Raw genomic sequence first — 24,328 nt, 5'->3', positions numbered from 1 at the left:
TATGCACTTGTTAAACTTCTCATCAGGTGTATGATGATGGTAGATTCATATACCTTGTCACTGAACTGATGAAAGGAGGAGAGCTGCTTGATCGAATCCTCAGACAGAAGTTCTTCTCGGAACGAGAGGCTAGCGCTGTGTTATACACTATAACAAAGACTGTGGACTACCTGCACTGCCAAGGAGTGAGTGACTTCTTCTGGCATAGCTTCTTTCATATTTCTTGGAATAAACAAATGCCTTTTGTTACATGCTTTGGTTGGCTTGTTTTTTATGGCAAAAGGGAAGAAGATTTTTGAGTATTTTATGGCAAAGGTGAATAATATAAACAACTTGCCCTGTTACTCTGGCAAGCCCTTTTGATTTTACTTTTACAGTTTATGAAACAGCAGGTATTTGTTCTCTTATGCTTGTTGGCAAATGGTTATGTTAGTTCTAGTTGTGTTATGAGCCCCTAGACTTTTTTATGACATTACTTGAACTAGAATTTTTTGTTACTTGAAAGTTACACAATTGTCTAGACATGTTAATAACTGTATTAATCTAGAGAATAGCCTTTATAAATCGCAAATTGTGTGCAGATAAATGTACGTGCAACTTCTAAGTGATGGATTTTAAAATTTCTTTGTTTAAAGGTAGTGCATCGAGACCTTAAACCTAGTAATATTTTATATACGGATGATTCAAATAATGCTGATTCTATCAGAATTTGTGACTTTGGATTTGCAAAACAGCTTCGAGGAGAAAATGGATTACTTCTAACTCCATGCTACACTGCAAACTTTGTTGCACCAGAGGTATCTTAAGCTGCCGTGTGTTTTGTCTGTGCTGTTTTTGATGCATCGAGTACATAAGCTTTTTAGCAGTACTTAAAAAAAATAATTCTGCTAGTTCTCCTTAAATATAATTATACATACTTTATAAACACTGATGCATATGTTTATAATAAACCTGCCTTAAAAATAGCAGAATCCACCCTCAAAAATAAATGTAAGCCTGTTGAGAATCTTAAGAGATGATGTTCTGGGGAAAAAAATATTGTAGATAGTTACTGTAAGTAACCTGTATATTGAAAAAGAAATAATCAAGCCTCTGAAATTATCCTGGGATTGACTTACCCTTCCTTAGGCTGTGTAGTGCTGTTGGTTTGGGGTGTCTTTTTAATATAGGAAAAGTCTTCAACACTCTTTGTTTTCTAGGTTCTCATGAGACAGGGATATGATGCTGCTTGTGACATATGGAGCTTGGGTGTTCTTCTTTACACAATGTTGGCAGGGTGAGAAATAGTTCTTATCTTTTTTTGTTTGGCTAAAATTCCAGCATGCTGCATGAATCCATGCTTTCATTAAAACTGTGAGGTATTACCTCATTGATTTGAATGCAGAGTGACGAAGACACTGAGGTGGAACAGGAAGCTATAAATAAATGCATACATAAAATGGGCTTATCTTACAGGTAGGTTCAGGTAGACTTCTGTCTTCTGCAGTGCATGAATGGAGGATGCCAAAGACGGTTCCCGGTTTCTAGGAGAGAGTTTAGTCTGTGAAAGTATGCGGTGGTTTTCTTCTATCTCCTTCTGCCTCTTGTCCTTCCCACCCTAGTACCCTTGTAGTCCACCTTCTTGTATCCACTGCCACAGGCTTACTCCTGGCCCTGTTGTAGAACATGCTGGCTTTTAACCTCTTAAGTTTTCAAAACCACTAAACATTAAGTGCTATGAAGTGCTTAGTGGCTGAATGATAAAAGTTTTTCTGAATTTTGCTCTAACGGAAAAATAGCAGATTTTTTGTGTCTTAATAGATAAATACTAGCTATTGGAAACTGTTCCTCTTGATAAATTTGTACTTCTCTGTGTAAAATCACCATCACCACGACAGCGGTCATCAAAACTCAGATTGCTGTATGATTTAAGTGGAAGTATGCAGATATTGGGCAGTATACTTGCCTGCACACTTGAGAAACATTGTCTGAACAAAGGTATGGCAGGTCAAAAATGTGGAGGAGGGATGGTCCAGCACGAGTTCCTGTCTTTCCAGTTTTGTTCCTCTTAAGCTCATCAACTGGAAGACTAGAACTAACTGGCTGGGATAGTTCCTAAATATCTGTTGGTGCTGGTTGATCTTTCAGCTATGCAGAGCTTTCAAAGTACTAAGATAGAATGCGTTAGGCTTTATTATTGTTTGCAAGCTAATTTGCAATCTAAGGGGTATTATGATGTAACTCCTTAATCAGAGTAAGATTTGGGTGTTTTAGTTAAAACTAACTTGGTGCTAGCCTATGATCATAAGAGATGCCAGAACATCGTAATACTTTTGACATTGTTAAAAGGTGTATTTAAGTGATTCAGATCAGTTTTCAGATTTGCCCGTTTACTTTGAGCTCATCGTGCTAGGATTTGTAGAAAGTAAGCCATATTTACAGAAAACCCTGTGAACTGTTACAAGCTCCCAAACCCAATGATCATATGGTTTCAGCCTCCCAAACTCACTCACGTAAAAAAAAAACTATCACGAAAATTTTGTTGTAGCTTTTCCACAAATGATAGATGTGTGTACGTTGTGCTCATTCTCTGTCTAATTAAATGCACATACCCTAAACACAATATTGCTCCAGCTTTATTGGGCCATTCTGTTAGGTTACTGTTCCAGGTTTGGATTACTTCACATGCTTTTGTAATCTAGCATAATTTGTGTTGATGAATCACTTCTGTTTAACTTGGAAGTCTGTGCTCATTAGGATGCATTATTAAGATATTAAGACCTCTTTTTAGTTTGCATTTGCTATTTATTCTACTTGATTAACCACGATTATGGGAAAAAGAAAATAATATAGTTTCAAAGATGAAATGCTAATGTATTTAATAGTATATAGTGTGTTTCTGTTGGCAGTGGGATATCTAATCAGAATGGTTCATGAGTTTTTACCAATTTCTTGCAGCTCCTTACGTATAACAGTGCATTTTGTTCTGCTTTTTTTTTCTTTCAACAGCTATACTCCATTTGCCAATGGTCCTAACGATACTCCAGAGGAGATCCTGGTACGGATAGGCAGTGGAAAATTCTCTTTAAGTGGAGGCAACTGGGACACTGTTTCAGATGCAGCAAAGGTGTAAATGTGTTTTGGTTTTGTTCTTATGCTTTTGTAGAGTTCAGATGAACATCTGCTGAACTGTATAGAACAGACTAGTCTAAAAGAGTAGTTCCTATTATTACCTGCAAACTTTATTGCAATGAAGGCTGTCTAGTCCAACCTCCTGCTCAGAGCAGGGTCAGCTATGAGATCTGACCAGGTAGCTCAGGGCTTTATTCAGTCTGACTTCAGAAACCTCCAAGGGTGGAGACTGAACAGCTTTCCTGGGCAGCCTTCTCTAACACCTGGCTGCTGTAATGAGAAAAAGCTTCTCCTGATTCCAAGCCAGAACATCTCTTGTTTTACTTCATTGTCTAGTCTGCATGGCCAATGGAATGGAGACAAAGGGACGTCAACCTTCTTGGATGCCAGGTCACGCCGGTAGTTCAGGTTCAGTTTGCTGTCTACCAAAATGGCCTGGTCTTGCTCAGCAAAGGTGGTCCCCAGCCAGTCAGTCAGTCCCACTTAGGTGACGATTTCTTCTTTTCCAAGCGCAAGACCTTGCATTTTTCCATCCTGAATTTAGTATGGCTCTGGTTAGCCTGTTACTCCATCCTGCCCTGCCCTTGAACTCATTAGCTCTTTCCCCACACCTCCAGTTTGGTGCCCCACTGCAGACTCGGCAAGAATGCACTCTCATCCTTTCCCCCAAGTTGCTGATAAAGATTTTAAAGAAGATAGGTCCCAATGTAGACTTTTGGGATCATCAGTATTTTTTTCTTCCTTATTTTTGTTGGATCAAAAGTTGGTGTTTGGGATTCCTTAAACAGAAGGATGAGTTTTTACAATTATCTGTTCATTCTAGTAGTGTAGCTAACCAGTCTTGCATGAATAAGTTAATTTTTTGTAGTGAGATTTCTTAAATGTTCAACGCTGAAATCATTGGATCTTTTGTCATTGGTAGTACTTTCAGCAATTAAACTAGTACTTTAACAACCAAATATATCTGGATATCTTGCCAAAATCTTGATCAGCTTGATTATGTAGCTGTCCTTTTTATTTAAGGCTGGATGTCTCATCAGTTGCTGGATGTGTTCTCTGGGTTTGGTGTTGGCCTGGTCTGTAGGTATCTTAGTCACCAGTGTTACATTTTATAAAGCTTGGCATTAATATTAAATCTTTTCCTGATCCTTTGAAACAGCACTGTTTGTTCATTTCAGTAGGAGTGATTCAGAATACTTGTTGGCTGATGCTGCCTTAGCACAAGTAATTCACTTCTGTATATTTAAGCATGGTTAACGTTTTGTGCCTAAAACAAAGGGAACATTCTGTCAGCTTGTTCATATTTTGTTTTCTTTCAGGCTCTCTCTGTTCTGTGCCCTTCCCACCCAGCTCTTCTTTTGACCAACGTTGTAATTAGTAGCTTATTGCTAATGCTGCTAAACTGGCAAAAACAAGTGTCCATTTCTGTTGGCTTTGCTCTGTACATTAGCTCCTCAAAGGAAAAATTCATTGATAATATATCACTATATGAATTCAGTTGTAATACGTAGTCAGCAGACTCCAAATGTGTAGTATGAATGAGATGTTTGTAAATAGCTTTCTTCCATAAAGCCTGTGTACTAAGTTTTAATAGGTGTTCTATTCCTCAAAATATTAATAACAAACTGAAATATGAAACACAAAAAAACCCAGTAAGATTCTTTACAATAAAGGCTTGCTCTGTTAAACTGATTAAATAGTACAACACATTGTTTTTAGACCTCTGCAGTGTCAAGGCACAGAATGATCCAATTTATCTGCTGATTTTTGTGTGTGTGTGTGTGTGTGTGTGTTTGCATTGTGTTAATCCCTGCCACACAGGGTACTTTCTTCATTGCTGCCATAATTAATGCTTTATAGTCTGTATAAGATTATTTTAACTGAATAGTATGTGTTTTTTCATTTTTCTCTAGGACTTGTTATCACATATGCTTCATGTAGATCCACATCAGCGATATACAGCAGAGCAAGTACTAAAACATTCATGGATAGCCTGTAGGGACCAGTTGCCACATTATCAACTAAACAGGCAAGATGCACCACATCTAGTAAAGGTAAAACCGCCTGGAGGCTGAACGTTGCTGGAAATGATGAATGCACAATGAATTGGGTTGTTTTTAGAGCTACAGACAGAACTATTTCTTTTTTCTTTAGAAATTAGCTTTCTTTTGTTTTCCCTAGTACATACGTATTTAAGTTATGTGAGCAGACAAATTATTGGTAAACTAATTTTTTTAACTTGTGTATAAAGGGAGAGATTTTTCTGGGTGTTTGTTTTCAAAGATTAAGGTAGCTTTGGCCATATAGGAACCTGACCAGTAAGTTACCTGAGACTGAGACTGCCACGAGTCTCCTAGTATTCTTATTCAGGCACTTTTTGGGGATTTGTTTCTATGACTGCCTCATGTTGTGCTTTCCTAACATAAATTAATAAACTACACCACAGTTTTCCCACCAGTATTTTACCAGTTTGTTCTGAATCTGTGTTTCTGACTTGTGAAACACAAACATTCTACTGTATGCAGGTGGCTTTTAAGTTGACTTCATTAGCTTTGCCGGATTCGAAAACAAGGACCTGTGATAGCCAGTCTTAATTGTGTTGTCTTCGTAAGACGGGACGCAAATAGTCACTTAAGTGGCTGTATTTGAGAAATTGATGCTAATGTAGCTTGAAAGATACTAAAATTCTGACCCACATTAAAAGGTTACTCCTACATCTCAGATACGTAAAAGAAATACGTAAGAAAGAAAAATCTCAGACACCTGTGCTTGGAAGCCTGACAGTTTCAGCAATACGTTTTTTAATGGATTTGGGTTTTGTTGGGTGGGTTTTTGGGTTTCCTTTTGCAGGAGAAACTTTAGAGAATGTGCATGACCTGCCATAAGTCCTGTATTTTTTTTAATAGAGTTAAGACATTAAGATTCCATTGTTTTTATTTTCTGATTAAAATGACCCTTACAGCCTTTTATATATTTTGTTGTTCTCTAGGGAGCCATGGCTGCTACATATTCTGCACTGAATCACAAGACATTTCAGCCAGTGTTAGAGCCTGTTGCAGCCTCAAGTTTAGCTCAGCGACGGAGCATGAAAAAGCTAACATCAACAGACTTATAGATCCACTGGGACACCTTAGCAAACAGAAGCAAGGGGAAAATCCAATAAGTGGCTCTATTTTGCCTGACCTGTGATCAAAAGGCATCTATGGTTTCCTGCTACACTACTTGAATTCTGTAAAAGTCCTTTTTTAAAAAAGAAAAAAAATCCACAGGTTCATACTGTGTTGTTTTACAGGCTGTATCTGTTAAGTTAATTTAAACATCAGGTACACCATAATGGATTTCTCTACACTGTCCTTTAAGAAATCTGTTGCAAATATTCTTTCACATTCTGTATAGTTTTGCTGGGTTCATTTAAAAAATAGTTTAGGGGACCGTTGCCAATGACCAAGTTGTATATAAAGTGTCAGTGTAAGTTTTCTTTCCTTCACACCTTCTAGACCCTGTTGTGAAGGACAAATTCTTAATTTTGTAATTGGGCACTTAATTCATTCAACTTAATTCATTTAACTTGTTCATTACTATTATGAGAAGCTGACTAATGTATTGTGCCAGTGTTAAATGCATTAGTGCTAATTTGGAAGGTCTGTGTTTGCATGGTGCCAGTAACTGATAAGTTTATGTGAAAACACAAACAAAAGGGATGCGTAAGATTCTGCACTTTACCTGTTAAACTTAATTTGATTGCTTGTGACGCAAAAGAAATGCTGATTAACAAATGGCCTCTTACATGAAAAATGAACATTTCTAGTTGTTTCTACAAATGGTATTGTGTCCTGCACCGAGCTGGAGAAAGTAAGTATCTGTATAAACTGTCAAAATTAAGGATCCTGGTAACGTTGGTACCACTTCAAAACAACGTCATGCAATCTAATACTACTTGTTATCTATATTGTCTATCCATTAGTACAATGGCCATGTTTCTGTTTCCTTGGCAGCCTTTTCCATTGAATATACCCAATATTAAGGCTTTTTGGCATAGAAGACAAACTGACACTTTATTATAACAAACTTGGCACATGGATTTTAATTTTTATTTATTTGATTTTTATAGAACATTGCTTCTATCTGAATCTCTCGCTGCATGTACAAATATTACAGAACATAAATGCAAAATTCTGTTTGCCTAACTGTAGGGGTAGCTTGGGAAAATAAATAAGCCTTACAGTGTGCCCAGATAAGGGAATTCTGACCAAGAAATTTCACAGTTACGGAGAAGATACTGACAACACCCTGCTGCCAGTGCTCGCTCACCTTCTTGTCTTGGTGTTAGGACTTGATGTTAGGTGTCAGCTGTTTCTAAATGCTGTGATGGAAAGAAAATTAATTCCAGGGCCAGAATTATCTTGGGTTTTCAGTCTCAAAACCAGTGCTAACTGCTAGTAGAGTGGGAACTAATGCGTTCAGAGATGATGAGCTTAGAAGTATTTTCAAAATTGTAGACACGACTGTGTTTGTATTGTCATAGTAGGATGAAAATCTGAAGTGTATTGGTGACCAGTGGTTTGGCTGTGTACAGTTAGAGAATCCAAGTGACCAAAACTCACATGTAATTCAGGCTGATATGCCATAATTGATTTTTCTGTTCCAGATACCTTTTGGTAGCCAATTACAAGATGCCAGTGATGGCAGAAATCAGTTGTTTGAGATAGGAAAAAAAGCTTTCGGGAGACTTCTGGCCCAACTGCCAAGAGCGGTGGTAGTAACTCAGATCTTAAAAGGCAGAGGGTGCTGGCTGGTTTTTGCTCATACCTGTGAAGTACTTGGTGGCATTGGAAGTACTGTTAGATAAGCTGCTTTCTTTTGTTGTGGTGGGGGAAGATGGAAATTATCTGGCAAAATAGTTAGGTATGAATATATGTAGATTTGAGACTTAATGAATATAGGAAACATAGGTGTGCTATTTGTATGATGCAGAACATACCCCCTACTAAATTTCTTGAGTGTTTGATAGGTGTTGGAAGCTTTAGTGGCCATTTGTGCCTAGTTTTGAGGTGCCTGTTTGAAATGCTTGAAAGCTTATCAAAGAACACAACTGCTTCCTGGAAAGCTTATTGTTCAGTACAAAACGTGCCCCTTATGCAGCTGGTTCATCCTTCTTTTCATTACTGAAGACCTTTGCCAGCAAGAATGCCTGTAAACCTCTTGTCTACAGTCTGTTAGTATAACTTTTTTGTACATTTATAAATGACTGCCAGAAGAATTTGAATTCACTCTTAAGGAAAAGAAAAAATAAATAGTGGTGGAAATAAAGCCCCCCCCCCGTCAAGGTATAATGTGGGTTGAAACATTAAAAACTGTTGAGGACAGAGGGTGATGCGAGGCGTGGAATACAACTGAAGTATCAAATTTGAATTGTCTTCAGCTTTCCCGTAAGGTAGCAGCTGGTCTTTAATGGCTTTATTCATGAATCATTTAACAGTGTTCACATTGGTATTTTCTTTTAGCTTGCTTAGAAGCACCTTAAAAGCATTTTGCACAAAAGCAGTTGTAAGCAGCTGAAGGTACTTAAGTTCTTCTTGGCGTGCAACACAAAGGTGGTAAGAGTACACAAACAAGATAGATATTCTGATTCTCAGCAAAGAATGTAAAACATCTATAAAGTTATCCCTGCTGGTTTTATATCATTACTAGCCTTTAGTGCAAGTGCTAGTCCTGGGGGAAAAAGCAAGGTTTCAGTGACTGCAACGTTACAAAGTTGTCTTATCACAAGGAAAACACATGGACAAACACCTTTGTTATGTCTGACAGGCCAGTGTACCCTAGTATGCCAATTTTAATCCTTAATTTGGGGGTAAAAGTTCACTTGCTATTAATATTTCAGCATATCGGTCTTCGAAACATTATGGTTATGCAGGGATACAAAAGAGTTCACTTGCGGTTTACTCTTACTGTATAGTATTTAATGATGATACTCTTTGTGATGCTTCTTTTTAAATTTCTTGTGTATTTCTCATCTTTGCCCCCCCTGCCCCAACCTTGGGTTTTGTTCAGTTAAGCAGTTGTATGTAAGCAGGATGGTCTGCTCATGAGTAATCAGTTAAATGTTTGAGACTGAAGAACGCTTAATTTGAATGTGCTCTTGACTGGAGTGAAAAGTTAAATTGTTTCACTTTCCTATCGTCTCCACACAGTTCAAGATTAGAGACTAATTATGATCTTACTGATTTATTTTTTTAATAAGTACAATTTTTACAGATACTTACAAAGAAATAGGCACATGTACTCTGTATTTAGAGGAATTTCCAGAGAACTAATGAATATCTTAAATTATATAATTCTTTTGATATGGCTTCTGTTACTGCCAGCAAAATACCTTCTACTCTGATGTTTGGTAATGGCAATTATAAGTAAGTGCTAGTTCTTGAGTGCATGCAGAGCCTGATGCGTTCTCACTGATGGGAGTAGATTCCCACAGATGTCAGCTGGAGCAGGCTCACAGCATTCTGCGGTTCTTTCACCCGTTGGTGATTTGCAGTTTCTATCTTCAGTTTGATAAAAAGCGAGGAACTCTGTTGTATTCCTGTTACGTATCCAAAACCTATGCAGTGGCATCGCTATCAGCCAGTGGTGCCCAGCGAAGAGTGCCCGTACCGAACAGCATCACCGCTGGTGGGTTCGTTTAAGCCACTGTTCTGTGGCTGGTGTAGTCTCAATGCCATTGTTGGCATGTTGTGTGTGTTTTCCCATTGTGCTTGAATCTACTAAATTCTCTTTGACCATGCAGAGACACTAAGGTATCGGTGGTCCAAGCCTCCTGTCCAGCTGAGGCCTGTGCTGTAGTATGGTTCAGATGTTCTCCTTGCATCCGGAGAAGGCATCCAAAACTTCACCCGAGTCAGTCATATTGAGCCTGAATTCTGTCTTCTGGGCTTGAATTAATTTTCCAAAGCTAATCTTCCTATGTCCAATAGTAAAAATTATCTCTAGCAAACTTCAGCAGCTGGAAGCTACTTGCAGTGTACTTGGGAACGAGTCGTTTGCAGTGGCAGATTGCTGCATCCAGTACTCGTAACATCTGAGGGCAGAGTGCCAATTAAAACGTTGAGATAGCTTGTAAGAATTGTTAAATTAATTACACAATACTATAGTAATTATCCTGATTTGTTTCAGTGAAATTAGGCTAAAACATCAATGCAAACACGGGATTTGTAGCACTTAAGTTACCCAGTCCTATCCAGAATTAGAAGTTTACCAATATTTGTGGGTGGGGATGGAGGAGCAGGTGTTTCTTTCTCAAAGTTTTCAGAAGGCTTCTGAAGCCAAATAGTCCTGATGTAATCCTGTGGGAGCTCTATATGATTTAAAAACAAAAACAAAAACTCCTCGAAAGCCACTTCAGAAACTTTTCTTGGGTGTGTATTGATACCTGTTGGTAACATGCCTGCGCTGTCGTTCATACCTTACCATCCTTCTGCATTAACACCCCTTCAGTTAAAGTACATTCCAAATACTGTTCGTCCCTACTTCACTCTATTTTTTTCATGTTTACTCCCCCTAATTACGTTGTTGATAAGCTAACATTTTCCTTTCGGAATAGAAGAATGAATACAGATTTTGTTTAAAACCCCACCTTTAGTGTATAGCTAAAGCTGACGAGTAATGATAATAACTTATGGAATTACAAGTGTCCCCCCAAAAAAAAAAATCAGTGACTGGTTTTCATGAGAATTTTCCTATGTAATGAAAGCAAACTTTCTTGAAAGCTGTAAAAGATAGTTAATTGATTGTTTTTCTCTTAATTATTAAGATTTGGGCAATAGCTTATTACCAGCAGTGAGTTTGAATAACGTTTAATCCTGTTTTGGAGTGGTTTATGTGAGAACTGAAAAGATGCTTGAGGTGGATCTCCTTTGCAGGACGAAGTGTTCTCATTTTGTGTGTTTTGCATTAGGCTTATGAGCAGCATTTGCTAAGTAATTGCATTGTCATAATATCCCAAGCACTTTGGCATCTTGCACTGATACTCTGATTAGAGCTAAAACTCTTCTGGCACGTGACTGGCGATAAATCTCAATATACGAAAGGGCATTAACTGAAAACAGTGTGCAATGAAATACATGCTCTCTGAGGTACTTCAAAGATGAAACTATACAAAAGGTCCCCGTTATCAGATATTGTAACTGTCATTTCTTTCTCTAAGCATATTGTGGATTTTGTATCATATTGTATTTATTTCATTTAATTTTAAAAAAAATGTTTTCTTTAAAGCTCTGTATATATTGACATTAAAGTTTGCATTGTACTACGTTCTCTTCTCCTTGTAAGGCTGAATCTAGTAGTGCATTGTATGGTATGTTGTTTTTCTTTGCACTGTTGCCTTGAATTACGACATGCCAAAGACAACCTCAAAACTGTATTTATTTTTGTTAAAATTTGTGAATAATGATAAAGGTACAGTTTTAAATAGCTGGCAGTTCCTTGAGTAATAGACTAAAAAGGTTGCAGATTCATAATATTTTATAATTGACAAAAATCCATCATTTCTGTTTTGGAAGCTCACTAATTTTTTTTAATTGATAAAAAACAATAAGCAAACATTCATAAATTAAATGAACAGTGAATTGCATTATTTGGTAAACCTTGCCAAAAATCTCACATACATCAAGAGCTGTTTATAAATTTATACTTGCAAGTCAAGTGTTTTACGCCAGACTTTCAATAAAGCACACATTCACCGATAGGATCGATGTATTACTTCAGGGTGGGAAGATCTGCCTTCTATGTTTTTCAGGTATCTAGTCAGATTTGACTTGATCCATTAAGAGGAAGTAATTTTCCTGCGAAGATGTGGATCTCTGGAAATGCTGGAATACCGGCACTGGCATTATAAATGAGAGTAACCACATTACAAGTGACCTGCATGCCCGGGCAGAACGAAGCTCTGCGCCAGCATTTGCCAGGAGAGTTCCCGGTTCCCGGAGCTGTCGTAGCCGGCGTTGCCTCCTGGCACTGCACTGCCGTGGGGTTTTGGCTGGTGAATCGCTGCAGGTCACCGAACTGCTCTGTCCCCTCCGTGCACCGTTCTGGGAAGCCAGGTGAAGTCCTCAGGGCGAGGTGGCAGGACAGCTCAGTATGCAGCTCATAATCCCCATCACGGGATGAGAATAGGAGATTTTGATGTAATGGCATCGATGTTAAATGGCCATATCTGGGTTTAAAATGCTTCTAAGCTACTTGGTAACTAGTGTTGCTGTTTGTATGCAAAACGGGTTACAGGTAGCTTATTTTTTTAGTTACCCTGTCAGTCTTTAACCTAAAAACCTAAAAACCTAAAACATAAATATATATACATATATAGAGATATATCTATAACCTAAAAGCAGGGGTGTTTTTCCACAGTCCCCTGCAGTAAGTCCACCTCCTGGATGTTTGCTCACACAAGGTGCTGCTTTTAAAAAGCACTTTTGGGCTGGTTTGGTGGAGCCACTTGGCCTGGGGACAGCCTTTGCAGGGGGGCTGCGTCTGGCACTGGCAGCGCGGGGGGGGGGAGCTCTGCACTCCCCTGAGACAAACCCCGCAGCAATGTGGGGAAAGATCAAGTGCTTCAGCCTTTGAAATGTTTTGTGGGGTTTTTTTTAATATTTTCATTAATAAACTGGTAAGTGACACAGGAAAGAAAAAGCAGGAGCTGACCAGGGGCCAATCTCTGTGGCAGGAGCTGTGGCCATGCCCAGCAGTGCCAGCCCACCCACGGCGTGTCGGGGGCTCTGGATGTTGGGCTGGGGCTTGGCAGAGCGGCGGTGGTGGTGGTGGTCCTGGGGCCTCCTCCCACTGCAGGAGAGCAAACGGCAAAGCCATGCCTTGGGCTGCGGAGGAGTGGGCAACTGAAGCCATATAGGAGGTAACGTCAAAAAGTTTCAAGATGATGGTGAGTTTCCCCCATTTCAGTGAAGGCAGGCAGGAAAGAGTAACCAAATTGAACAAAAGGATTAAAATAATTTTAAAACAACAAAAGCCCCAAAGTCTCAGGTAGCGAGTTCCTGTAGGCTTGATGAAGATGTGGCTGGTGGGAGAAGAGGCAAGGCGTGGATTGAGAGCCAACCAGCCTTACTCATCGGATGCCAGTGAATGTTTTCAGGAACTGGGGACAGGGAGAAGCCCCATGTTGGGAAGGAGACTACAGAATGTGCCTTAATTGCATCCTGCTCGTTTCGCTTTCCCAGGGAATGTTCTTGGAGGCTGTTTTCCCCATGATTGATCTCCGAGGCTTTATGGCTGTAAGATGCACCTTCCCGTGTCTGTCTTCTGTGCTTGTACAGCACGGAAAGTGTTTTGAGGTGAAGAAAATGCTCTCAAAGATACTTAAAATATGCTTCCTTTAGCTGAGTAGCTTTCCAGAGGTGGTCACCAGATGGAGTTCACGTCGTTGGTCGTGTCACGGCGTATTACAGTGCTGGGCACGAGGAATGGTGACACTGGGGGCACCAGACCGTGGTTCTTCAGCATAACCGCTTTGGTGACAGCCCTCGAGGATGCAGGGCAGGAGGTAAGGATTGACTCCGCAGTTTAATGATACACCCATCTTGGCAGAAACCCCGTTCCAGGTTCCTCCTGGTCTTTATGGGGCCAGGGCCGAGACGCGGGGCTGCCTGGGGTGCTGCCTCCTTGCCCCGGCACTAGCACCCACCCGTGAGAGGCAGTGGTGGCTGCTGGTACACTTGCCAACATGTGGATTTAACTCTATTTAATTTCTGATTAATGTTTATTCCCCAGAAGTGGGGATTTTCTCTGGAAGAAAGGGGCTGGGGCTTCTTGTATGCCTCTGGAAAGACATGCAAGGAAACTTTTGCCGCAGTTGTGGCTCCCTTTTCTTCTTGCTCTGCTCCACAGCCTTGAAGGACGGTTTTACCCTGCCGGGCCGGGGCACCCCGCAGCTCCTCCCTGGCTCCCTCTGCCCCTGTCGCCAGGGCCCCGCCTGCTCTCGGGGGCTCTTTCGGCGCCGCCGCAGCACCTCAGCCGGACAGCTCAGCGCCCCAAAGCCGCCCCGCGGCCCCGGGCAGGCGCGTCCCTGGCCCTCGCGGCTGTCAGCCCCCGGGGGCGGGGGATGCTTGGCCTGGGGGGGTCGTTTGCTTTTAATTGCAAAGGTCCGGGAGGGGGGGTGGGGGGTGGGGAGATTGCAACTGGCCCTGCGCCTGCCGGCTGTGCTGCGAGCGCTGCGGCTTGGGGGGGCTCCAAGGGAGCCGCAGGGGCCGCTGCCGGGCGCTGAGCGGGGGCGGGGGGCTCCGCTGCTCCCCCCGGGGGGCTGCGGGCAACCGGGGCCGTGCCGTGCCTGCCAGTGCCTGCGCTCCCCGCTTCGCCCAGGAGGGGGAGCCAGCGCCCCGCGGTGCCCCGCAGCGGGCCTCGTGTGAGCCCCGTTAAGGCTGGAGGGCACGCGGGGGAGGGCGGTGCGGGGTTCTGCTGCATGCCGTTATCCCCATTATACTGATTTATTAGTATTTTTCTTATCTATATCATTTTTTACCTTTTTATTTTTATTATGTTGTTATCTTTATCGGGTTTATGTTTATTATTTATCCTTGGTTTTATTATTTGCTGTTATATTTATTATTGTTTTCATTGTTATTTTTATTGTGGTGGGTTTTTTTTATGGTTTTACTGTTTTTTTTAACCTGCAGCTGCATTGCTGAGAACAGTTTGGTGTTCCCCCAGCTGTGGCATCGCTTCGGTGTTCATGCCCCAGGAACACCTCCTGCTCCTGTCACTCTGCGCCACAATGGGCCCAAGGGAGCATAGGCAGGTGCAGGCAGCTGCCTGCCCACCACAGGCTCTGCAGCAACTTGGGAGCATCCCCAGGGATGCAGAGCCCACAGCCCCGTGGCGAGGATTTCCCAATATTAGCCGTGCTGGGGAGGGATGAGCAGAAGAGTGATGTGTGCGTGGCCAGGGTGGCAGTGGGGAGGGCAGGGGTCCCACACAGACACCGTATGTGGAAATGTTTGGGTGATACTTGGGTGTGGAACTCCTCTCTTCTAACACTTGGTCAGTCCTTCCTCAGCAGGTGCAATCGGTGCAGCCCAATACAAAAGCTTCTGATCTAGGAATAGCAAAAGAGGCAAATTTGGAAACTTCTGATCTAGAGCAAAAATCTCAAAATCCACAAAATACATATAATACACATTTTTTAGATAAACAGAAATATTTTGAGGTTGTAATAGGGATCAGGTGTATATCTGCAGTGATTTTTTCAAAGCTATTGCACTCTCCTTTAGCAAAAGTGACAAACACCTGTACGCTCATACATGCAACTTTGCACGTGTTTGCTATTTTGATTGGGGAACTCATTGCAATGTAACGTGCTATGATACTCCAGGGTTCAGCATCTGGAGTAAATTCTACAATAGAAAAGCTCTCATTAAATCCTGCTAGTAAAATGATAATCTAGGAATAAAAACTATTTCAGAGCTTGCCTTGCCAAGTTAAAGAGCGCACGATGTGGTGCGGTGACGAGGCACCGCTGCCCTGGGTCCTTAAGTGCTGGTGGGTATGGGGGGAATTGCGGTAACTCGCCAGTTGAGGCTTTTCTTAGGTGTTTGGGATTTCTTATTCCTTAATTTAAACTTATTTATATCAGAGGCAGCCTCTATATATAAAGGGGGGCACATACACTTACTTCTGCCACTGACTGTGTTATTGCTTGTGCCAGTCTTAAAAGAGGTGCTTTTGGTCACTGCTGGGGCTCGGCGGTGTTAACCCTCAGCTCCCGTTAGCGAATCCTCCCTGCGCCAGTATCCCTCAGCGGGCTTCCTCATTCTCTGTGCCTTACAGAAAGTGATCAGACTGGAAGAATTAATTTAAATGCGCTGGCAGTGGTTGTCAGCGATGGAATGTGCCACCAGAAGGACAAATCTGAGGAAATTAGTAACATACCTGAAAGTTCCCAGCAAACTACTGACAAAGGCAAAGTAAACTTAGTTTCAAATTAATTATTGCAAATAAACATTTGAAATGCTACAGGCCAAATTAATATTTCAGAATTCTTCCCTATTTATTACTGTGCTTAATTTTCTTACTTAAATATATTTCAGGCCTAGAGCTGTTAAGAATTTAATTTTTGAGGTACTTTAATGAATTATAAAACGTTTTTTAAACAGAAATTAATAACTAATAAATGCCAAAAGTGATTAATTTTCTGAAATGTGGAAAGGCCTTTGTATTTAATTAAAAAAATTGTCTTAAATTGCTGAAAAGTAAAGAGAAAGAAAATACAAAGTGGATCAATTGAAGTTTTGATTAACTGACTAAATCACAACTTGTTTTCCCTTTGCTGTGGCATGGCTGGGGTGGGGAGGCTCCAGCTCCTCGTGCTGTGCAGGGTTGGGCTCTACTCCATCATGAGCATCCCCTGCATCCTGCCCTGGTTCAGTGTTGTCAAGTAAAGAGTCGATAAAATGATACTAGTGATGAGACTGAAAGAAAAATGTTGCAAAATAAATAAAAAACAATCATAAGCATCCTTTTTTTTTTTTCTTTCTTCCTTCCCCTAGAAGGCAGGACAAGAAATTCCCTCTGGAGGAGACACACAGATGGTTGCTGGTAAAAGAGCAGCGATCTGAGGACCGGTCTGGGTTAAATACGGTGCGTTTGTACAAGGGGTTGGTCACAGATGTGGGGAAATTAACTGGGGCTTAACACACAGAAGCAACTAAGTGACTTAAGGTGTAAGCTATCAGGTACCAGTCACCCAACCGTTCCTTTTAAAATACGTGACCTGTGATAATTCGAGTCCCTTTTGGGTGACCCGTGCCAGTGCTGGCTGCCTGATCTGCTGCTGCTTCTTGCAGGTCACCGTGCTGCAGGGCACGAGTTGGGCCTGAGTGGTGAGGTTGGATTTAATTATCAGCACTTGCTCGGTAGTAGTTACGTGATCTAGTTCCCAGTCTTCGCCTGGATCTGGGATGTTCCTGAGCCTCCTAGCATTTGGCAAAACCTTTCCTATAATACAAAGTTCATTTGTTAAAGTAAAGACAGGGGAGAGCAGTGCTTCCTCCGCATCATCTCCTCGTGGTGCTGCCTGCAAAGCTGTACTGTAGCATCGTTTGTCCTTTGGGGCTCACTCTGTAGTTTGTTTTGGCTTGAGTCAGACCAGCTTCCTCTTGATCTCTGGAATATCCTTGTTGTGATGCTTCTTTCCAGCTGGGACGTGATTACCTTTCCCCCACCCCCCCACCCCAGACAAAAAGATAATTTTTTTAAATACTGAAAACGGCTCTAGAAAATAGCTCTGAAGCAGAAATATGCTCTTTGGGAAACTTCTGCCTGATGCTGCACGGTTCGAGCAGTGCCATCCTCGGGGGACTGGTGACAGTGCTGGGGAAGGTTTCACTCTACAGGAATTTACGGACCCATTTGGCCCCAGGCTGTAAAACGTTGTTCTAAAAAACCCCTTTTCTAATGATGTTAACGCTTAGGTGAGGGCTTATCCATGATTTTGAGCTCTTCTTTACAGATTACATCCTTAATATTAAGCTTTGCTGGTGCTGGGGCCCCCCTCCCATGATGCTGGAACACCCTCTACACCCATGGCACAGCAACCCCTGGAGCTGCAGATTTACCAATTAAACCAGCTCCTCCATCCTTGGTATAAATAAGCAAGACGGGATGTTTTGCTGCAGGCTGGTGCTGGGGAGGAGCAGTGTTCCATCAGTGCTGACATTTGGGGCTCCCTTGGATGCCATCCCCTGGGGAGGGTGATCAGGGGATGCGTCACGGGGGTGCCCAGGCCCCCTCCTGCCCAGGTACCACCATCATTGGCAAGGCTCACCTGCAGAGAAAGACAAATTTTAAATCATCCTTTCAGTCAAATCCCATCATTTGGCAGAAGCCACCTTGCCAAGGGTGCAGAGCTGTGCCTGTGCCCCTCTGGGTGCCCGGTGTTTTGAGAGGTCCCTCCTTGCAGGGGCTGAGCCTCAGCTATCGTAAGGATGCTGGCCCTAAGTGGGTGACTCCATTGTAACTTGGGAAAGGTCATGTTGGCAAATCCTTCCTTCAGCAAGGTGATTTCCAGGCAGGGAGGTGGCTTTTTTTGCTCAATGGTGAAAACCAGCGGGTGCTGTTGGCCAGGCTGGGGCTGGGATGGCCACAGGCTCAGTGCCAATGGCCACAGGTGGCTGCAGGGGGTGGCTAGTGCCAGTGTGCCCCCACCGAGGCAGCCCCTGGCATGGAAACGCTGGTGTGGTGGAGGCTCTTTGACCATTTGAGGTCTCAGGGTGATCTGGTTCTGGAATATTGTTTGTTTATTGTTATTGAATGTCCCTAGGCTGCTCACATCGGCCAACAGCCTTTCCCCTTCGTGCTGGGCAGGAGGACCCGCTCCCCTCCCATGGTCCTGGGACACCCGTGTGTTTTGAGCTTGATTTTAAATCAGGGAAGGACACTGACCCTTTTAAATGCTCACAGTAACTTTAGAGACACATAACTCTGATGGCTTTGATCGGGGCTTTGTCCCTGGCTGGCACGGCTTTGGGGACACCGGAAAAAAAAAATCATCCCTGGCTGTTGCATTAAATGAAAATTTGCAATATCTGAATGTTAGAAGACAATGACAGGCATAGAAAAAAGCCATTTTAACTTGCACATGACACTCAGGTCTAGACATATTTGGATGATTAAAATGTTCTTGTAGCTTTTGAAGTCAATCAGGGAAAAAAATGTTCATTCTAAAAAAATTTTATGTGCTCTAAACACATAGCAAGTCGTGTATTGCTAATGACTGTAATGCATGTATACTGTTGTAAATAATATAACAACCTTTAAACATTCTTTCCTGACTTAAAAATACATTTTTGGCTGAATGTCAGCTAAGCTGTCACCCTCTCCTGCAGCGAACCCTATTCCGTTCAATCTCCGATAGCAGCGCCCAGGGCACAGCCCAGCGGAGCTCAGCCTGGCGCTGAGGCGGCTTTGTGTCCTGCAGGTGATCTCTGTGCTACTGGTTTATGGTCTGGAGAAAGCTGTAACTGGGAAAAGACAACTGATTCCTCCCCCTTTGGCTGCGGACAGGTGGGTCTGTGTGCCCAGCTTCAGCCTGCTTTGCCTTTCGGGGGTACCCCGCTTTTGGGAGGCTGTTGCTGAGGGTGGCATGCTCTGTCACCCTGCCCTGTTCCATCGCCCGGCATTGGTGACCTGCTGGGACTTTTTGTGACACTGTTTACTTCTACGAGTCCCCAACCCTTTTGTGGTACCCTTCAGATAAGGCGGTGATACAGAAGCGGGTGCCACCTTCCTCTGAACCACAGCTGGCTGTGGAAAGAGCAGATTACCCTAATAAAAATCGGTGTAACCAGTTGGAATAGTACAACATCAAGGATACGTGATTTTATAAGCCCCTATTTTTCTGACCATTTTAATGCGTTTGGGTTATTTTAAGTGAAAATAAATAGCTGTGAGAATGTAGAGATTTTTGTAGTCTAGGTGAGCTTTTAATTTAAACTTTGAATCTGGGGCTTGTGTAATGCTTAAAATTATATGAGCCTCATCGTGACGTGGGGATTTATGTGCACAGCTTCCTGCACGTTGAGATGAGCATACCTATCATTAATTTTTGTGGTTTGAAACCGAGCTTGATTTAGATGCTTTCTTCCCAAGGGAAGAGACATTTTATAAAATCACCACAGTGGTAATTGTTTGGAGTTCAGAGTGAACTAACTGAAATTTCACATGAATCAATTGTGTACTGTAAATGATTTATGCCCTAGCACATGCCTTCAAATGTCCTTACAAATTATACGGAGCTAAGAATAGGATGATTTGCTGCCAGTGACACTTTGTAGACTATTCAGCGTGTTTGCTTGCAGATCTTGTTATGGGAAGGTCCTGCTCATCAGTGGGGACAATAAAATACAAATTCCCTCCAAATTTTCCTTTCCTGAGAATGCAGAAACGCACACATGTGCGTGTACATCCTAATGTCTCTTCTACAAGGAGTTACCTCTTAGCAGGGGTTGGGTTTATGCCTTAGAGCCCCCATTCCTCCTCAGTAGAAGACACAAAACCTTTGAGAACCAGAAGTGTAGATGCTCAGCGAGGCTGGAAGTCTGACAAAGGTGTCCCTGCTGTTTTCCAAAGATGTGAGCATCAGGGGGAGAGAAGTATTATTTGAGATGTAGAGATTAAAAAAAAAAAAAACAACGCAACCTAGTACTTGGATAAAACTAGAAAGGAAAATCTAAAATAAAACATCAAACAAAATTTCTTAATGGCTTAAAGGATAAAGTTATCATAAAAAGGTGTCATCAGGAAAGAAACGCTAGAAAATCAGGCTATCTAACTGTGAAATTTTGCATTTCTCGGCAAGTTTCTTTAACGTCCTGTATTTTTTTCCCTTATGTTTAAGCTAGGATTTACAGAAAGAGATAAAGACTTTTTTGTCTTTGGGCTTTGAAATTTCCAAAGTTCTTTTTACTTTGAAATTATTTTTCTTTGGAGCCTTTTGAATGCTTGAATTGATTTCTGTTTCTTTTCTTATTAATGAAACCATTCATCCAAGAAAACTTTGGAGAAGAGAGATCTAATTTACAGACCTACCCTAGTGAAAAGAAGGTGAACAATCAGCTGGACCATCCAAAGGATTATTACTATTTCAACATAGGCTATTTAAGAAAATGTCTATGGGGAAATATCTGGAAATGTTATAACTTAATCCTAAATATCATGAAAACAAAGCAAATAACTGAGTATATTGTAGAGACTGAGAACATGAGTGGAGACAGATGCTCACCCGGGAGGTTTGTTTTCAGCAGGCAGAAAGTTTTTGTTTTGCTGCAGTCTAGCCCTGAAAAAAAGACTTTCCTGTGGCTTGCCATGATGCAGGTTGCTGGTTTACTGAGAAAAGTGCTGGTTGTTTTTTTTTTATTATTATTATTTTAGCGTCTCGACACTGTAATACTTGCATATGCTGAGCTTTAAGGCCAGAGGGATGGTCGATCCTGAGATGATGCTGACTGCTATGGCAGGTGCTGGCCTCTGGTTGTACTCGAGCTGATACCTACATACAAATTCTCTTCAGTTTAAAGATTTCAGGTGTCAAAATACCAAGGATCCTGCACGCCCCTCTTTGTAGATACGTTACCTGGTGGTTTGGAGGTGTGAACCCTTGTGGGTTGTATTGTAAGTATATTGGGAATTACATACGCTCATTTCAACTGACCTAAAAGCTTGTGTTCATTTATTATCTTTAATCAACGACTTTCGTTCTCCCTTTAATTAGCTCTGCTAAAAATGGCTTCTTTTTCTACCTAGTCTTGGAGGAGGGACATAAAGCTGAACACATGGGATAGTTTTAGGGATCGAAGAGGAGATGGATGCAGCCACAGAGGGAGTGACAGCCAGCCAGTCTGGTCCATGCAGACGGGGGCTTTGTGGGCGTACGGAGGTGGCCAGAGGTCGGACAGATGGGAGGGCACCCAGATGTTGGGCAGCTGAGGGTATTTTGAAGTCACTTGTCAGAGCTTCACTGCTGATCAACAGGGGGATCCTGGCAGAAGTGCCCACTCTAGGCTTGTGTGCTGCCGCCTTGCGAACCTCTGCTCCCTTAGTACCTACGCCTACACGCACCACTTCCTGCGTCGGGCTCGCGCGCCGCCAGGAGGGAACGGAGCCAGCCGTGGTGAAGTCTGACTGTTGTAGAGATGTCAAGAAAACCTGCACTCTGCCCATTGCCAGGCCTGTGCAGAGCGATTATTCATGCTGGAGACCCAATGCTAGGAGACATGGACTCAGAGAGAGGGAATGTCTAGTACTGGTAGGACGAGATCATTGTACTGCAACTTGAATGAAAGGCATTTTTTTTTTCATAACAAAGATAAGACAGGCCGTGAAAGACACTTTTTTCCACGAAGGAAGAAGGCGTTATCCTGCTTAAATGATTTAGACAGACTATTTTCTAGGAAAGCCATGAGTCTCTTCATGGATCATTGTCTCCAAACTGAGTTGCTCAGTGAGACCTTTCGTCTGTGGAAAAGAGACCCGAATAGTGTGAACTGAGCTGGTGACCTTCCACCGCTGTAAGTCAGGAGCCATAGAAATGTTTGTCAACGCTTTGAAAAGAAATGGTTGTACTTGAGATGCTTTCCTAGGAAAAAAATCCTCAATATGGAGCTACAGTGAGGCTGGATTTTGGCGCAGATCAGCCAGGACACACAAGTTTCTTTTCCCTTTACAATAAAATATGGAAGTCAGTTGGGGTGTCTGAGATTTTGGGATATTTATAAAGCAAATATTCAATGCACTTTTTCTTAATTTTGATTAGGTGAGGTCAGCTTCGTGTATGATTAGTTTTTTAGAGGTAAGACAAATATACTTTTAATACCGGGAGAAAAACAGCGTGAAAATTTCTCTATGTGAGAACTCGGTTTGGTGGCCTCCAATATGGGTTCTGATACGCACTAGTCTGCAGAGGAAAAATCCCCAGGACCCAACTGAACCAAAACACGTGGCCCCCAGCCTCAAAGATGTTTCTTCGCTAATGGACATCCTGGATCTTGGCTGGTGAGCATTGTCACTTGGTTTTGGTCACATGAAACTCTGGGGTTAGTGCAAAACAGAAATACCTAGTAGTCTACTTCTGATTATTTGTGACCTTAGGCTGCTCAAAAGCTGGTGATTCTTCCTCCTGCAGCCATAGTTACTTGAGCTGGGAATTACCCTTTTGGCTTATTGCACCTTCCTTCCCCATTCTTGACACATAAAGAGGGTAAAAAGGTGTCAGCATAAATTGAACTGTGGGCTAACGTTAGTGTGTAGCATATATTTCAGTAAGCAAGATTCCTGCTTGTCATCATCTGCAGTACTCGGTAATTGCTGTTTTGTCCAAAACTCTTTTTTCTGTGCCCCCCCCCCCCCTTTCTTTTTTTATTGTAAAGCAGGACAGCATCTCAAAACCACACATCATAAGCTGTTGCAACACTACTACGTTCTTCCCAGTGAGACGTATTTCCTCATACAGTGTCTGTGAGCACTTACTCTCCTCTCATGGATGACATCTGCTTTGCTGCCCCAGCAGATCACATCATAAGGAGAGCAGGAATCCTGCTAGGGATCCGGTGTGGTTTCTGCATCTGCCGTTTGCCACACGGATGCTGCATGTGGCATCTCAGCTATTGAAATGCTGCGAACCAGGGGGAGGCAAATCTTTCACGAGCAGAGGAGAAATTTAAGTTCAAAACTGCATTAAAATAAGTTCCTCCATAATACAGTATTTTATTAATATGGCAAGATTAGTCTACAAAATTGATTTCTCCATATTACATCAATATGGATGACGTGAGAAGATAGTTATCTTGCTTGACCATGATCTGATGCCAGTCTTTAAGTTTCTACCCATTAATTTGTGGATTATTGATAGAAATGAAGGAGAGGTGGGCATTAGTTGGATTCATACTAGACTTGGCGTGGTGCTAAAATCCTGCCGCTGTCAGGCATACCAAGCAGGTCTGCTCAGGCGTACTGCGCGCTGGGGCTGGTTGATTTGTATGCAAGGCTGCAGCCGGGGAAAGCATTGAACAATTGCCCATGGGATGTCTGAGAAATGTCTTTTTAAGAAATCTGTATGAAAATGGAGGAAATACACTGCCATATAGAGGAGGTTCTTTTCTGTGTGAGATAATGTGTGGGTTTTAAAATTCTTCGGGTTTTTTTCTCCCAGAAATTACTTAGGTCTAGCTAGAAATTGCCTTGTTGGGTTTGTAAGCGAGAACATCATTTACTCGTGTAAATGATCCATAATGTTACTTCCTCCTAAATCATCACATCGATATTGGTGAGTTGGCAAATAATGACTCAAAACCTGTGCGGTGACTCTTGACCTTTACGTAAGGCAGCATTTGGAGGAAAATTAGTTGAGCCATCTTTATGCTGTTTGAAAATAGGATGTGATGTGAACAGAGTGGGGGTTTTATTCACATTCTCATGCCTGGTTGGATTTGCTTGTCCCTGGAAGAGGCAGCTACAGAAGACCCTGTCTCAGTGCTTGGGTAAACAAGAAGTGTTGAGCTGGCTTTTATGAGGAAAAAGCAATCTTCCCCTTAGCGCATGCTATCAGGTTGAAATTAATAGTAGATGGGGGAAAAAATGAGCAGCTTCTGCTTCCTTGCATGCAAATCATAAGAGTAAAGGAATATAACATTTTTTTGAAACTTTTGGTAAGAGTAATGTTATTCAT

General features: G+C 42.1%; 1 protein-coding gene across 5 annotated transcripts in view; it reads left to right on the top strand.

Moving 5' to 3' along the window:
* Positions 1-11,418, top strand: part of RPS6KA6 (ribosomal protein S6 kinase A6) — a 43,748-nt gene extending 32,330 nt beyond the window's left edge. For all 5 annotated transcript variants that reach the window (XM_080365227.1, XM_080365226.1, XM_080365229.1 and 2 more), the window contains 6 exons: positions 27-185; positions 636-797; positions 1,200-1,276; positions 2,989-3,106; positions 5,025-5,165; positions 6,101-11,418. In XM_080365227.1, the coding sequence (XP_080221353.1) occupies positions 27-185; positions 636-797; positions 1,200-1,276; positions 2,989-3,106; positions 5,025-5,165; positions 6,101-6,226 (783 nt within the window). In that variant the 3' untranslated portion in view covers positions 6,227-11,418. The remainder of the gene's footprint in view (positions 1-26; positions 186-635; positions 798-1,199; positions 1,277-2,988; positions 3,107-5,024; positions 5,166-6,100) is intronic.
* Positions 11,419-24,328: the final 12,910 nt, after the last annotated feature.

Source organism: Falco punctatus (assembly GCF_963210335.1).
Source record: "Falco punctatus genome assembly, chromosome: 15".
NCBI classification, from domain to species: domain Eukaryota; kingdom Metazoa; phylum Chordata; class Aves; order Falconiformes; family Falconidae; genus Falco; species Falco punctatus.
The sequence above is the reverse complement of the archived record's forward strand: the minus strand, read 5'-3'. Positions and strand labels throughout refer to the sequence as shown.